Below are 15,173 nucleotides of genomic sequence, written 5' to 3'. Positions count from 1 at the left end.
GCTTCTGACCGGTTATGCTTCTGACGTGTTGGGTCATGTGGAAGAACATAAACAATCTTATTTATGGCTTAAAGGCAGGGTGAAAGGCTTAAATCTTAAGAAGGAACAATCAAGAAGTTTTATTTTCATGTAATCTTGTTATCTTTTCCTTTTCCTTTTGTTGTAGCTTCTAGCACGACAGTGAAATTACCAGTGAAATTGGTATTGAACCTATTAATTGTGAGAAACGTATTATTTATAAAAGTAAAAAATTTGATGAAAACGTTAATAATGAAACTTTGAAAACTCCTATTTGAAGGATCGCGAGACGACCTAACGAGTCGATCAAAAGAGTGCTCAGACTGAATCAGAGGCGGAATTCATTGATTCAGTCTTTGTTTAGCTTGATTTCACTATTAATTGTCTCTTGTATTGATTATAAAGCTGTTACAGATGCGAAGACACCTCGACGGAGCTTCGCCGTCGGAAACAAGACTACTACTACTGATTTCGCCTGAGACTGCCTATTTATAGGCTTCTGATTTCGCTCATAAGTACACAAGATATTAGGAGCGAAATCAGCATTACATGTAGGAGCGAAATCTGATACTAAACAAAAGGAGCGAAATCATCCTAAATACAAGCATCATCGATTTCCGTGCACTGTACAATTACCCCTAAACTAAGACTCGAACGAAGATGTAGTCGGCAAACAACTGCACCAACAGACTCCCCCTTGAATGTTGACGGAATCTTCAGTGAGAGTCTTCAACATGACAATTCTTCAATCTTGATCGGTCTTCTTCAGGAACTCTTCCTGGAATCATGTACCTGGATCTTTCTCTGGTTCTAACCTTCGTCAGACTCCCCCTTTCATCGAGCTGGGATCACTGTCTGGAATTAGTTATTACCTTTGAAATCAAATCCTGGTTTTTTTCAGTTTAAGCTCTTCTCAGGTTCTGATGCATCTCCTGGCTTTCCGTAGCAACAGGATCAGAAACCTACACATCTCAAACACTCTATTACAAACAAACAATGTTATGATTCAACTTAATGAATCAACTAAACCTTTGAGAATCATTTACATTTAAAATTGATCAAAAAATTTGAAACATTCCAAATTCTAATTCAACTTAATGAATCATCTTAAACATTTCAAACCAATTAACCAAACCATCTGTTCATCATGTTTAGCCTTTGAGATTTTGAATATCAGTTTTCCAACATCAGTTGTCGAAAATCTTTTTGGATTTTTCAAAATTTGAAACATAAATGCAATAACAGAAATTAAATGCATAAACGAAATATGTACAACATTATTTTTTGTGAGTCTGTGAAAGAGGATCATATCAGATTTGAGACATATCACATACACCGTTAAGCTTGATTTCATTTTAAGTTCTAAACAATTTACCTAGATTGTCAGTATGTTTGTCCTCTTAAATTTTCACACAAACTTCAACTGTTTCGAGATATGCAATTAATGTCTTAATTACTTAAACTTATTCGCGTGTCCCACCACTTGAATATACTCCCGTATCCAGATCCCAATATTCAGTCTTACAGGTGAGTATACTACAAATGATATCTGTAAAGGGGTTAAATGTGAGGGCCGTGAGAGCTCAGGTCGATACTTTCGTATACGCAGAGAGATTACGGCTTCGACTTTTCGGTGTGTCCCCTTTAGAGGATCTTTTGTTACAACAGCAAAGATTATCAATTTTATTGTTTAATCAGATTGCTGAGGGCGAGCTTATATTTCAAAGCTTTTTGCAGAAAGCATTATCCGGGGACTAGGTCAGTATTTCCATACAGCAGAAGTCCCGGGATAATACCCTAGATATCACTGAGCATAAAGACCTAGTATCTCAGAATAAGGGACCTTTCAAACAGGATTTCAGGGGTTACCTATATATCCAAGAAGTTGTTAACCCACAGAACAAGCAAGTTTGAAATTTAGGTTTATATCTCGTCACAATTTACTAAATGTGTAAAAACCTACTGACATATCTGCAGTGAGATTGTTTATCACATTTTACATTCCAATTCTTTAGCATGTTGTGATAGTCCACTGATTTTCTCTCACTTCCTCTTGTTTCAGCAAAACTCATTTTTAAATTTTTCATGTTTTTGGCTTTTTCAAATTTTCTAATTTTTTAAAATTTTTACTCCCCCTAAAATCAAAATATGTTTCAATTTTGATTTTCTGGGAAAAATTTGAAACAAACTGTACAAACTTGACAACATGATGAGAATTACTTCAATTCTCCATCCTCCTGGCGTAAACAATCAGAACTCCCCCTTACAACAAACTATTTTCCCATTATGATTTCAAAACACTGAAGTTTGTTTTAATCAAAATGGTTTTTCTGGAAAAAATTAGTTTGTTTACCAATTATTTGTAGGTTCGGGGTTATCTCATCATCTTGTTCTTTCATTTATTTTATCGAAAGTTAAATCAAGTACAATTTAATGTCCTTGATAAAACATTTCTCAAGAAAGATGCCGACTCATGTTCCACGCTTACCAACCTGGGAACTCCGGCAAGTCAGGCTTTTTCTATTTGAACAGATTCACCCAAGCCTGACGATCCTTGGGTGATTTTGAATTCTTATTCAACAATGGTGGAAAATTTGCATCATCCATTGTTAAACCCGAATTCTCCTTTGTTACCTCAACACCAGGCTCCTCTGGCTTTGACGAACCAGAATCATTGCCTGCACATGGCTTGTCTGACTTTGACATGTCAGATTCATTACCTGAAGGTGGCTTGTCTGACTTCGACATGTCAGATTCATCGCCGACCATTTTCTTCTTCTTCTTTTCTTCGTTCGCCCTCAGATTTGTATCCGATGAAATCGTCTTGCTTGACTTTGCAATCGAGGGAGTCGATTCATCAGAACTCTTATTTGATTCAACTGGTGAACCCGAGGACAAAATCTTCTCCAGATACTCTCTTGCCTTCTTCCTCTTCTTTCGCAGTCTGTCTTTCTGCCCTTGTGAAAGTTTAACTTTCTTTTTTTGGATTGTCTGTTCTTGAACTTTAGGTTTTAGAACCTTCTGTTCATGGGGCTTGACATTGACTGGAATTTTTGCCAATTTTTTAGAATTAGCCCTCAATCTGTCATTTGATCTCCTTGGGCACTCTCTGGCAATGTGACCTCTGATTTGGCAGTTATAGCATCTTCTCGTCTTATATCTCAAATTCTGGCAGTTAACAGCAATGTGTCCTTTCACTCCACAAGTGTAACACATTCTGTTATCGTACCATTCACCACTTTCACACCAGATGCTCAGATCATAGCATTGTTTGGCTTTGTGGTATTCATCACTCTTCTTGAAAACTGGATTTGGCTTTTGAGCACTGTGGTCCGACCTGCACCACTTATTTCCAACAATTTTTGATTTTCATTTTTTACTTTTTGTAATTTTTGATTTTGATTGGATGATCAATCTGATGAGCTGTTATTCTCTTTTTGAACATTTTTCAAATTTTTACCCTTTTGTTTTGTTCCACTTTCTTCTTCAAAGATTTTTGCTTAGAGCATTATCCCTTTTCAGTCGATTGTAGAACAGTTTTCTGAAAATTTTCTTTTAGTTTCAAAAACAATTTTTGTTTTTCAATTTTTTTCATTTTCATCATCAGATTTCTCATCGCAATCTTCAATTTTGACTTTGTCAAAATTTGTGCCATGTCACTTATTGGAACTGAATTGATCGGTTTTGGACAGGGGAAACCAGAAAAAGTCACAAAACTTTTCAATTTCTTTTCAAGCTCATCCATTTTAGCTCTTGAATTCTCAGCTTCATTTTCAAGCTGAGATATTCTTTCAAGATGAAACTTGACTGATTTTTCATTCTCAATCTTAATGTTTTCAAGAACAGACTTTTCATTGACCAAAACTTTTATCTGTTCTTGAAATTTTGTTTCAGTTGCTTTCAGATTTTTGTTCTCTAGTTTTATCCAGAAATCTTCATTTTCTAAAGATTTCTTTTTGCTTTCAAAGTCTTTTTCTTTCTCTTTCAAAACCTTGTTTTCTGATGTCAAACTGTTCAAATTACTTAACAGTTTGTTATTTTCAGCTTTCAGCTTCTCACAATTTTCCTGTAAATCCAAAATCTGTTTTACATCAGTTTGCTTCTCATCTTTCAACTTCTTGACTTCCGATGTCAAACTTTCCGCATCCTTCAAGAGTTTGTCATTGTCAGTCTTAAAGTTGTCACATTTGGTGCATACTGATTCAGAACTTGAAGAACCAAGCTTCACAGATTCTTCATTCTTTGCAATTTCCTTTGTCTCTGTTTTGTATGTTCCTGCGCAAAAAAATTTTAACGAAATCAAGAGGATTCGCATTATCATCAATGTAACAACCCCTTTTCATATCGTATTTCAAATTTCTTTTTGCTGTCCAACAAACATTGATTCTTTTGTTTATTTCATTTATCACGTCTAAATTCAAATCTTCACAATTCATTTTTACTTTATCCATCAAATCTATCTTCTTTTTATAAATTTCATAACTTTGATTTTTAAGTTTACTGATGAATTTACTCAAAGATAATTTTGAAAAACTAGAATTTTCTTTTAGATTTTTCAAAAAATCATCCCATTCAGCTGGTAATCCATTAGCAAACTTTGACACCATTTCAGCTTCTGATATTACTATATGATTTTCTTTCAAATAGTCAATCAAACGATCAAATCGCTTCTCCAAATCATCCAATTTTTCATCTTTCTTACACAGAAAACATTTGAACCGGATACTCCAAACATTTTTGGGCAAACCTTGATAATAACTACTGAAATATCCTCGATACCAATCATTTAACCTTTCAAGATCATTGTTTTCTTTTTCATCAAAGACCATTGTCATCTTTTATACTGTCCCGACAATTTTTCTCACAAAAACAACCTGTCAAGCGAAATTAGAGTTTTCAAGTAGAAAACCCTTTGAAGCGAAATCACACTTTTGTTTTAGAAGCGAAATCACTGACTATTGTTCCTTGAGCGAAATTAGATGGTAACCACTCGAGCGAAATCAGAAAGTGCTTTTGAGCGAAGTCAGGATGTGATTTCGAGCGAAATCAAATTCTGAATACTTTGGAGCGAAATCAACAGGTGATTTCGAGCGAAATCACCTTTGGAGCGAAATCAACAATTGACTCTTTGAGCGAAATCAGCTGTTTGGAGCGAAATCACTGATTTCGCTTCTACTGCTCGAGCGAAATAAGGACTTTTGGAGCGACATCAACCAAACACTCCCTGGAGCGAAATCAGGTTTCGAACCATTTTTGATCACTTTTAAGCCGTATTTTGATCTGAAACACTCAAGGGTTTATCTATGTCCAATTTTAAACAGTCTGTGAAAATTTGAACTAGTTTTGACCGTTAAAACTTTCTGAAATAATGAAAGAAGGTGTAGAAATCAGAATTTTTCAGCGAAAACGAGCTAAACGGTAAGAACTCTTCCTCCTGAGCTCTGATACCACTTGAAGGATCGCGAGACGAACTAACGAGTCGATCAGAAGAGTGCTCAGACTGAATCAGAGGCGGAATTCATTGATTCAGTCTTTGTTTAGCTTGATTTCACTGTTAATTGTCTCTTGTATTGATTATAAAGCTGTTACAGATGCGGAGACACCTCGACGGAGCTTCGCCGTCGGAAACAAGACTACTACTACTGATTTCGCCTGAGACTGCCTATTTATAAGCTTCTGATTTCGCTCATAAGTACACAAGATATTAGGAGCGAAATTAGCATTACATGTAGGAGCGAAATCTGATACTAAACAACAGGAGCGAAATCAGGATATATGGTGATTTCGCTCCAAATGACACAAAGTCATTATGAGCGAAATCATCCTAAATACAAGCATCCTCGATTTCCGTGCACTGTACAATTACCCCTAAACTAAGACTCGAACGAAGATGTAGTCGACAGACAACTGCACCAACACTATTCAACATTTTAGAACTAATTACTTCTTATACATGGTAGATCAAGCTAGTTCTTCACTTAAAAATAGATTTCACCATCTTCAAGAGTTTTAAAATATTTTGTTGTTTTCTATTTAGTATAAAAAAGTTCAAATCCATTTATGAAGAATGTTTAAAAAAGAAGTGCATTTATCTTGAAAACTTTTTGAAACATTATGATAATTTAGGTACTGATAGGTTGTCGAACTATGTGGTAGCGGTGCAATCGCTTATGCTTCTGACATGTTGGGTCATGTGGAAGAACATAAACAGTCTTATTTATGGCTTAAAGGCAGGGTGAAAGGCTTAAATCTTAAGGAGGAACAATGAAAGAAGTTTTATTTTCATGTAATCTTGTTATGTTTTCCTTTTCCTTTTGTTGTAGTCTCTAGCACCTTGCTAGTTTTGATATGGAATGTTTGCCTTTAGAAAAAGATACTGTTGGTTTAGATCTATTTCAATTTTCAAGAACAAAAATTTTAAGAGATATTATACATTTAGAATTTGACATACTTATTAATACACACATTATATTAAAAAATTTAATTCTTTTTCAAATGCTTATATCGTCTATAGAGTTGTGTTAACTATTCACGTGACTGATTCTTTCGCAGAGCGTAGCTTTTTTCAAATTAAAGTTTTTCAAAAATTATTTAAGATCTACAATGTCACAAGAAATATTAAGCGGTTTAACTATTTTATCGATTGAATTTTTTTATTCATTGATTATGAATACTTAATCACACAAATTGCATCAACTAATGTAAGATTTTTTTTTGTATAAACATATTTTTACACACAAGATATAACTTAATTTTTTTAATTCCGCCAACTATAAACTATTTAGTTTGTTATTGTTGGTCTCAAGCATGGGTAAAGAAGGAAAGTTTATATATAAGAGGGTTTTCTTTTCTTTCTTTCTTTTTTTTTTTTTTTTTTTTTTTTTTTTTGAAAACAGACCCAACATTTTAGTTTGTTTTAGGCGTTCGAAAACATTGAACTGACCTTGTACGTGGATTTGTTGTTTAGGCGGGTAATTTAGTTTTAGAATTGGTGTTTTTGTTCATGTGGTTCGTAATATATCGGTTACATTTCTAAAGCTATTTTTTCCTTGCCAATCCCTACCACTAACATTGTTACCATTTCTTCTAGTTTCAACTCCTAACGCTAACATCATTAAATTATCATGTTAAATTGAAGTGTATAATCGTCATTTGCCAAAAGTACACGCTCTCATTGTTATAACTAAGTAAAAAAAATCAATTAAATTAATTTAAAAGAAATAAAATTATATATTAAAAACCCAACCCACCATTTCTGACGGCTAGACTGTGTGCACCTAGCCGACTTCATGGTGACATCAAATGCACCCCAAAACACTTCCCTCCCGCGTCGCTAGCCACCGATAACACCCCCTCCTTCCTTCTTTCTTGGGTCCCCCTTTCCCACTTACCACAGCCAGATCCTTGCCAGTTTATTTAACGTGTTTTCTGCTGGAAACTTATCCTTCAGGACAACGTTGTGAAAATAAAATAATGTATATGGTTCCTTGTAAATGTGGTAAAATGGTTTCAATAGGGACATGGCCCCTTCAATCTCTCAAAAGACCGTGACCACCAATGCATAGGCCCCTCAAATGAAATATAATATTGAGTAGACTGCCAAAATGGTCCCTAACGTTTGGTTACCTTCGCCACTTTAGTTTAAAATTTAACTTTTTGAATCTGGGTCCCTATGATTTTAATTTTGTTGTCATTTTCATCCAAAATCAAAATCTGGTCAGATTTTGCAGTTAACATTCAGCTTTTTGTCTTTTTCCTCTCTTTTAACGTAGGGTAAAATGGTCTTTTAAAGTTTTATTATAACAAATTTTAAAATTCTTTTTGACAATTTTGCCCTTTATTAAAATGGAGGAAAAAGACAAAAAAAAATGGATATTAACTGAAAAATCTGATTGGAATGTGCTTTTGGATAAAAATAACAACAAAATTAAAACCACAGGGACCTAGATTAAAAAGATTTGAGTTTTGTACTAAATTGTCTAAACAACAAATCTCAGTGACTATATTGGCCGTTTCCTATGTAATATTTTAAGTTTTAGACTATAGACTGTTGAGGGGCATAATTTTATATTTTCGATAGATTGAGATGCAATCTTTCAAGAGTGGCACCTTTTACTTTTGGAACGTTTCGGGGAAACTATATTAAACTTTAGACAACTTGCGTGGCCCGCAGTAGAAATCAATTAACGAATAAAAACAACAGAAATATCACCTTTTACTTTTTTCAAATATCATTATGAGCTTTTGTTGTTACTGTTATTATATAAATTTTGATTAAATGTTGATTCGCAAATGTCATTATTAGCTTTTTGTTACTGTTATTGTTATTGCCACTGCAACGACCATGACCATTGTAATAATAATAATAATAAGGTATATTCCAATCATTATGCATCTCAAATCCCATTACAAAAACAAAAAAATGCCATGATTCAAGAATAAAATTTGTAAGATTAGCTAGACCCCTAATATGGGTATATCATTATCATTATTCCTGTTAAGTTGAATGTATCTTGTCTCGTAAAAGCCGATCACTTGATCAGCCACACCCCACATTATGGCCTGCCCGGGTGGTATACGCATCAACCGTGGAATGAGACCTTTCCAAAGCGCACGCAACCCTTCTTCAGCGTATATACTCGAGAAAGCGTGCACCATGCCTTTATACTTCATTTCACCACTTTGAGCCATGAGCCGTGTTTTCACCACATCGAAAGGACCGGTACATACGGGGCCCACTATTCCCGCGAGGAACCCAGACATCATAGACTGATATGCTTGAAGAACCTTCCCATCACCTTCGTCTTTCCTCCATAATACTTTGTCAAAAGTGTTCTTGGCTGTGAACATGAACGCTTGGTTTGTCCCGTTGCGCATAATCGTCGGCCCCGCCCCTGACCAAAGGCCCTTTAAGCCTTCTTCGCGCACAATTAACCGAGCACAATGGATGGGACCCTTGTACTTTAGAGCCTCCTGACTCATTCCCTTTTGTTGTTGTAGTCTTATTTTTACCACCTATATATTTCATTAACCAGTCAGTTTTACTTTTCGTGCCCCTTAAACTGTCAAATCACTAATATTTCTTATTGAAATATTTTTGATTTGACGTTTTCATGAGTATAATAAAAAAAATAGAAGCGTAAGAAACGTTTAGCCAGCCCCTGATTAAAAAAATAAGAAAAAACACAACGCGCATTTTGAAAATCTACCTCAAAGGGAGTTACGATAGCGACGGCTTCAATAGCACCCGCGCCAAACCCCGAAAGAAACCTCCCTCCAACGCTAATCTTTCCAGTATCAGAATCCTTAAACGCGGATTGAAGGACGGCATTGGAGCCCATCCGAAGCGCATACTTCAACGTCAAGTGGGTGGAAAAGGGTGTCAAACCCTTCCAAAGAGCCCGAACGCCTTCGGTCTTCACGGTGGTGGTACCGCAGTGTAGTATACCCTTGTAAACCCCCGCTCCATCGAGTTGTAACCGGGTCTTGATGACATCTGTGGGTTGGAGACAAGCCGCCTCCACGATTCCAGCTAGTGAACCGGATATGGCTTTTACATATGCAGGGATTACGGGTTTTGTTTGGGTCTGGTTTGATCCGGTTTGATGATCCATTGAAGAAGCAAAGAAGATGTTGTTCACGTATTTTAGGGTGGAGAAACATTAGTAGTGGCCACCTTAATTTATAGGATTAAGGATTCGTGTTTGACAACATTAGTTGTCTAAAATGAATGCTGAAAAATGAGGCAAATTGGTAACGGGAAATTTCGTTGAATTTTCTAAATAAAGTTTGTTTTTGACGGCCATAGCAATAGCATTATTATTTTTAGATGACTTTTTTGACGGCCATAGCAATAGCATTATTCTTTTTAGATGTCTACACTTGAGCTTTTTTTAGTTGGGCTATAATTCTTTTTTTATTTAAAAAAGCTAATGTGACTTTCACGGTTCACATTCTATGTGATATCCAAGTCTTTTTTAACATACATGGAGAAGGATTAAAGAATAACTAAGAACAAAAAAACCCATGACATTATAGCTTAACGGCATCTTGGGGTGAGATAAGGTTTAGGACTATGAGGTTCTGGGTTCGATTCCTACAAGGGGTTTTTTCGTAGATTGGATTTCATCCTGAATTAGTGTATAGGCGTTCAGTGGCGGATCTAGAAAATCTACATAGGGGTAACGTTTCAATAAAAAGGGGTAACGAAAACGAAAAAACGTCAAATTTTTCCAAAATTTACACTACCATCGGAGCGTCAAGGGGCAACGGAGGTTACCCCTTCTATTACTGTAGGTCCGCCCCTGTAGGCGTTATAGCATAGTGAAGATGAATATGATCAGGTGGTTCCACTGGTAACACGATAATACTCCAGTGGTTCGTCAGTGATCCAAGATTGCCGTTTAAAAAAAGTAAGGAACGAAAATAATATTTTTCTTTGGATCAATTTAATTGAAGGCTGAGTTTTGTTGTCACTTTTAATTTAATTTCTAATTGATGTTCTCTCTTTCTTATTAATCTTCATTTAAGTGAAAAAAAACACATGTAAGGATGAAACGGTCTTTCTATTTCAAGATTGTTTTGCTATTTGCTCTTGCATTTCTATGCGTACACAACCTGCTTTAGTCTTAGTTCCTAATATTGTTAGACCATGTGTAGTGGTTTAGCCAAATAATGCCCCTACCATGGGGCATTATTCGACACGTGGCAGTCCAGTCAGTATGGGGCGTTATTGCAAAAGTGGTGTAGTGGGAATAATGCCCCTTCCAATCATTAAAAAAAAAAACAAACAAACTAGTTTCTCATTGATGGGTCAAACCCAGTCAACCATTCCACAAACCATTTTAGGCGTTTTATATATAACGCTAAACCAATTTTTTTTCAAAAAAACTGCCCAAAAACGCCCTATGTAGGGGGGGGGGGGGTTGCAAATAATGCCCCACTACGGGTGGTCTTAGGAAAAATAATCAATAAAACTATGACCTGTTATTTAAAATCCTTACTAATTAAACCTGTTTTTATTAAGAGAAACTGCAAAGCCTAACCCTAAAATTTAACAAGCGTTTGTTCTTAGCACCCAAAATATGTTTTTATCAAAAAGAATATTCGATTTTGTAAATCATAAAAAAAATGCCAACTTACCTTTGGGAATCTCATCACTCTGATTATTGATCAGAATTCAAATTTGTAAATCTTTTTTATGTGAGATTTTTAGGTAAAATCCATAGAAAAAGTCGATACTACAATCTTTTTGATGTGAGATTTTTAGGTAAAATCCATAGAAAAACTCGATACTTGGGCCAAACAAGAATAAGCCAGAAACATGTAATTAATTAATAGGAAAATAAACAAGAATAACCCAGAAACACGTAATTAATTAATAGGAAAATCTCCAATAAATATACATCTCAAATCCAATTATAAAAAATGCCAATAACTTCAATAACGATACTTTCAACATTAGCTAGACCCTAGGATGGGTATATCATTTGAAGAAACATTGATATTCAACGTAGTATTCAACTAGGACTTCAACTTTTAGTGATCTGAACTGTTAGCTGCAAAACAGAACACCGTTAGGAATCGTTACAGGAATGAGGTTATTCCTGTAACCACCCTCCGACGTAAGAATAAGTCTCGGTTTTGGAGAAAGTATAAGTGTATAGAGAGAGAGAGAGTAAACGAGAGCAAGATGAGATCATACCTTAGATGTTTACCTCTATTTATAGTTTATCATTAGGGTTTCCCTTAACTTAGGATGGGCTCTGATAAGTTAGAGATTTGCATGATCTTCCCAAAAGAATGGGGATTTGGTTGCGTGATTTATTCATGCAGAATAGAACATTCTAGAATAAATATTTATGATTAATTATTTATAATAAAATAATAGGTAATGACCGGGTCAGGTTAGCCGATCCGGGTCATACCTCGTCATGTCCCCCCAGTCCGAAGTTATGAAATGAAATTCATGAAATCGAACTAAAAAAGGAAAAGTCAAAATTTCCCCCTTTGAGTATAAGTTTCTCGAGTGGGGTACCGTTGTGGTTTTTGAAAAAATGGCGGCAATAGGAAAGGATGTGACAGTTAAATCATCATTAAGATGACAACTGTTATCACCCTGCTCTGACGCGTGTTTCCGTCCGTTTGTCTTTTCGAATTCGAAAAGTTGCAATTCCGTATAAATAGAATTCCTGTTGAGGGTTTTAAAATTTCATTTCTCCCTTCATTTACAACTGTGTTCTTCATCTTCTTGAATCAAAAATGGCTTCCAAAACCGGCGAATCATCTTCCTCTGCCCAAGCGAGTGCTGATGCCCTTTATTGCAAGTGGGGACTTGTGTCGTACAACAATCTTGTTCAAGATCATGGTATTAGGGCAGAATGGAATCCGGTATTGCCGTCAAAGACAGACACGACATTTCCGTTGAAGAAAGGTAAAATCACTTTTTTTAGTGATTTTTTCAAGTTTTCTAACTTTCGATTGCCGATCACCAACTTCTGTAAGTTGGTTCTTGACCATTACACCATCCATATTTCTCAATTGCACCCGTTGGGGTTGGTCAAACTTCGATGTATCGCCTTGGGGCACATCCCTGAACTCGTCGTTTTTAGGGCTTTTTTCGTTCTTGTATGGAAATCCCCTTTTTTTTACTTTCGACAGAAGGGACCTCGATGTGTCTTGCTTGAGAGACATCCCTACCAGCTCCAAGGACAAAGATTGGAAGAAAAGATTCTTCTATATTGACGCTCGTGTTATTCCCGGAGAAATGCACTGGAGGGAGATGGGGCCGAAAGACAAAGTTAAAGACGAAGGTCACCCGGAAGATGCTTTTGTGGCAAACGCCCTATACACAAGATTGTGTGGGCGCCCTTTCGAGTGCACGGTAATTCCTGAGGGAGCCTTGGTGATGGCGGGGATGAGCCTACTATGGCGTCACATCAAGTTGTATCCTTCGTTCCGGAAGGATGATGAAGGTACATATTCTTCTTGCCTTGCATATGCTTCGTTAACTATGTGTGAGATAACATGTGTACATGTTGCAGGAGAATGGAGTTTGTTTGATTTTGTCGACCCCCCGCGGCATGCTGCATTGAAAGCCGCGGATCGCGTGCTTGGTGAACAGGAACCGAATCTCCTGAAGGTTCACTTGGAGCAGTTTTTACTGCCCGCTGTGCCGGCGGATCCGGCTGCCTATATTTCTCAGCTTCCCCCCAGCGGAGGAAGTAATGTTGCTGCCATAGAAAAGAAACCGGTCAGGATAAGAGTCACCGGGAGGAAATACATGGCCGCGGGAGCCGCTGCTTCCTCGGTTAACGTGACTAAACCTGCTGGGGGTGCTGTCGTGGAGTTGACAAGTCCGACCTATGTGTCGAAAAAATGCAAGACTTTTACTGTACCTGCCCTGACCGCTTTCGAGGCTATGCGAATTGGGTACGCCCTACCCCTTGGTAAGTAATCTTGCTTGTGTGTTTGTTGGGGTTGTCCTTCAGCGACTTTGGAGGGTTAAACTTGAGATTTTCAGAGGCCAGGATTTCCGCTGGCATCTTGCTCAAGTTAGGGTTATCGGACCGCGGCTTAGAGGAGGTTTCGTTCCTTGAGTAGGTACTTCTAGACCTATCATATCGCGAGTCTGTTTTGTCACTTTTCTGGTATTGGTCTCCTCTACCATTACTTTTAGAGCTCCGCTGTTCTCTGTCATCCTGGCTTTTCTGAGCTTCTTTCTTTCTGTTGGCCGCGTGACTGGCGGCAACAACTTTTTCTTGTATAACGTATACCTTGGCTATCCTCAAGATTTCGTCGATGGTGGGAGGTACACCATCCCTCCCGTGGAGTGTTCTTAATAGCTCATCATCATTTACCCCTTTTAGGAAAGCTCCACATGCTAGATCGTTTGTGACACCTTGGATTGGCAGGCTTTCTTTATTGAATCTAACGATGAAACTTTCCACTATTTCATTGTCTCGCCGACGAATGTGAAGGAGTTCGTTTCGATCTTTGGTGTGCCTTCATTGTTGGCTGAATTATAAGATGAACTTGGCCTCTAGGTCTTCAAAGCTGTCAATTTCCCCGATGGGTAAACTATCCCACCAGACCCGGGCTGCACCTACCAGCGTTTGAACAAACATCTTGCACCAGAGGGGCATGGGCCAATAGGCTACTTCCCTGGCGCTTTTGAACATGTTGAGATGGTCATCAGGGTCCCCTAGACCATCGTACTTGCCAACAGTTTGAGGCATCTTGAGCTTTTCCTTAATAGGAGCTTCCGCTATCCTTCTGGTGAACTTGGACTTGAAATTAGCATCCACTGGTTTGTAAAGTCTGGTAAGATCGTCTTCTTCTACATTGATGGGTTGTATTGGAGGAGTTACTCCGCCCTGGCTGGTAACCTGGGTAACAGGGGGTTGAGCCGGGGTGATGTTCAGTGTAGGGCTAGGGCCTCCGCCTGGAGAGAAACGAGGCCTAGATGCGTTTCCTATGTCATACGCGGGTTCCGCTATTGGCAGGGTTTGACTGTAAACCGGCTGGGATGTTGGAAAAGCCCACCAAGGTGGCATGTAAGCCGCGTGTGGCGACTGCTGAGCATAACCTTGCGCCGCCCCCGGGGAGTGTATGTTGGAGTGTTGTACGGGGGACGGGGTAGATACCCGTATGGGGGTGCGTAATAGTACCCTGGGAAGTAAGCTTGATTCCCTGGTGTAACTGGGGCATTCATGACTCCTGCTGGCATAACTACTGGTTGATGTGGTGGAGTTGACGATGCCGCCGTTAGTGCTGCCGAGTATAGGGGTGGCATGGCGTACGTTACTTATGGCTGATAGTATTAAGGGATGCTCACCTGTGGTATGACAGTGCTTGGGCTTGCAGATGTGATAACCGGCGTAGTGCTATGACGTATAGTCTGTGCACTCGTGGTTGACGTTGGAGTAAAGACATTGGCGTCTGTCGTCGTTGGTTCCACCGACCGGAACTGCAATGAAGTATATGAGAATAGGCCTGCCGCCGTAGTCTCAGAGAAGACGGCGGTGGTGCCCGTAAAACCTGGTGGTGGTCCTTCCGCTTCAAATTCCAAGTCAAGAGACCTGGTCACCGCCGGTGAGGCTGGCATGGTGGTGACAGGGTTCGTCTCTAGCAATGGATTGTTGGTTATCATCGCC

The 15,173-nt window shown here is 38.0% G+C and overlaps 1 protein-coding gene across 1 annotated transcript; it reads right to left on the bottom strand.

The window, feature by feature from the left end:
- Nucleotides 1–8,372: 8,372 nt before the first annotated feature.
- On the bottom strand, nt 8,373–9,721 carry LOC110878218 (mitochondrial succinate-fumarate transporter 1). The gene is made up of 2 exons (XM_022126488.2): nt 9,228–9,721; nt 8,373–9,033 (listed from the first exon to the last, which is right to left on the bottom strand). Exons 1-2 carry the CDS (start codon nt 9,630–9,632, stop codon nt 8,476–8,478), a joined length of 963 nt encoding a protein of 320 aa, XP_021982180.1. The 5' UTR covers nt 9,633–9,721; the 3' UTR covers nt 8,373–8,475.
- Between the last annotated feature and the right edge of the window lie 5,452 nt (nt 9,722–15,173).

This window comes from Helianthus annuus, chromosome 9, assembly GCF_002127325.2.
Source record: "Helianthus annuus cultivar XRQ/B chromosome 9, HanXRQr2.0-SUNRISE, whole genome shotgun sequence".
NCBI lineage: Eukaryota > Viridiplantae > Streptophyta > Magnoliopsida > Asterales > Asteraceae > Helianthus > Helianthus annuus.
The sequence above is the reverse complement of the archived record's forward strand: the minus strand, read 5'-3'. Positions and strand labels throughout refer to the sequence as shown.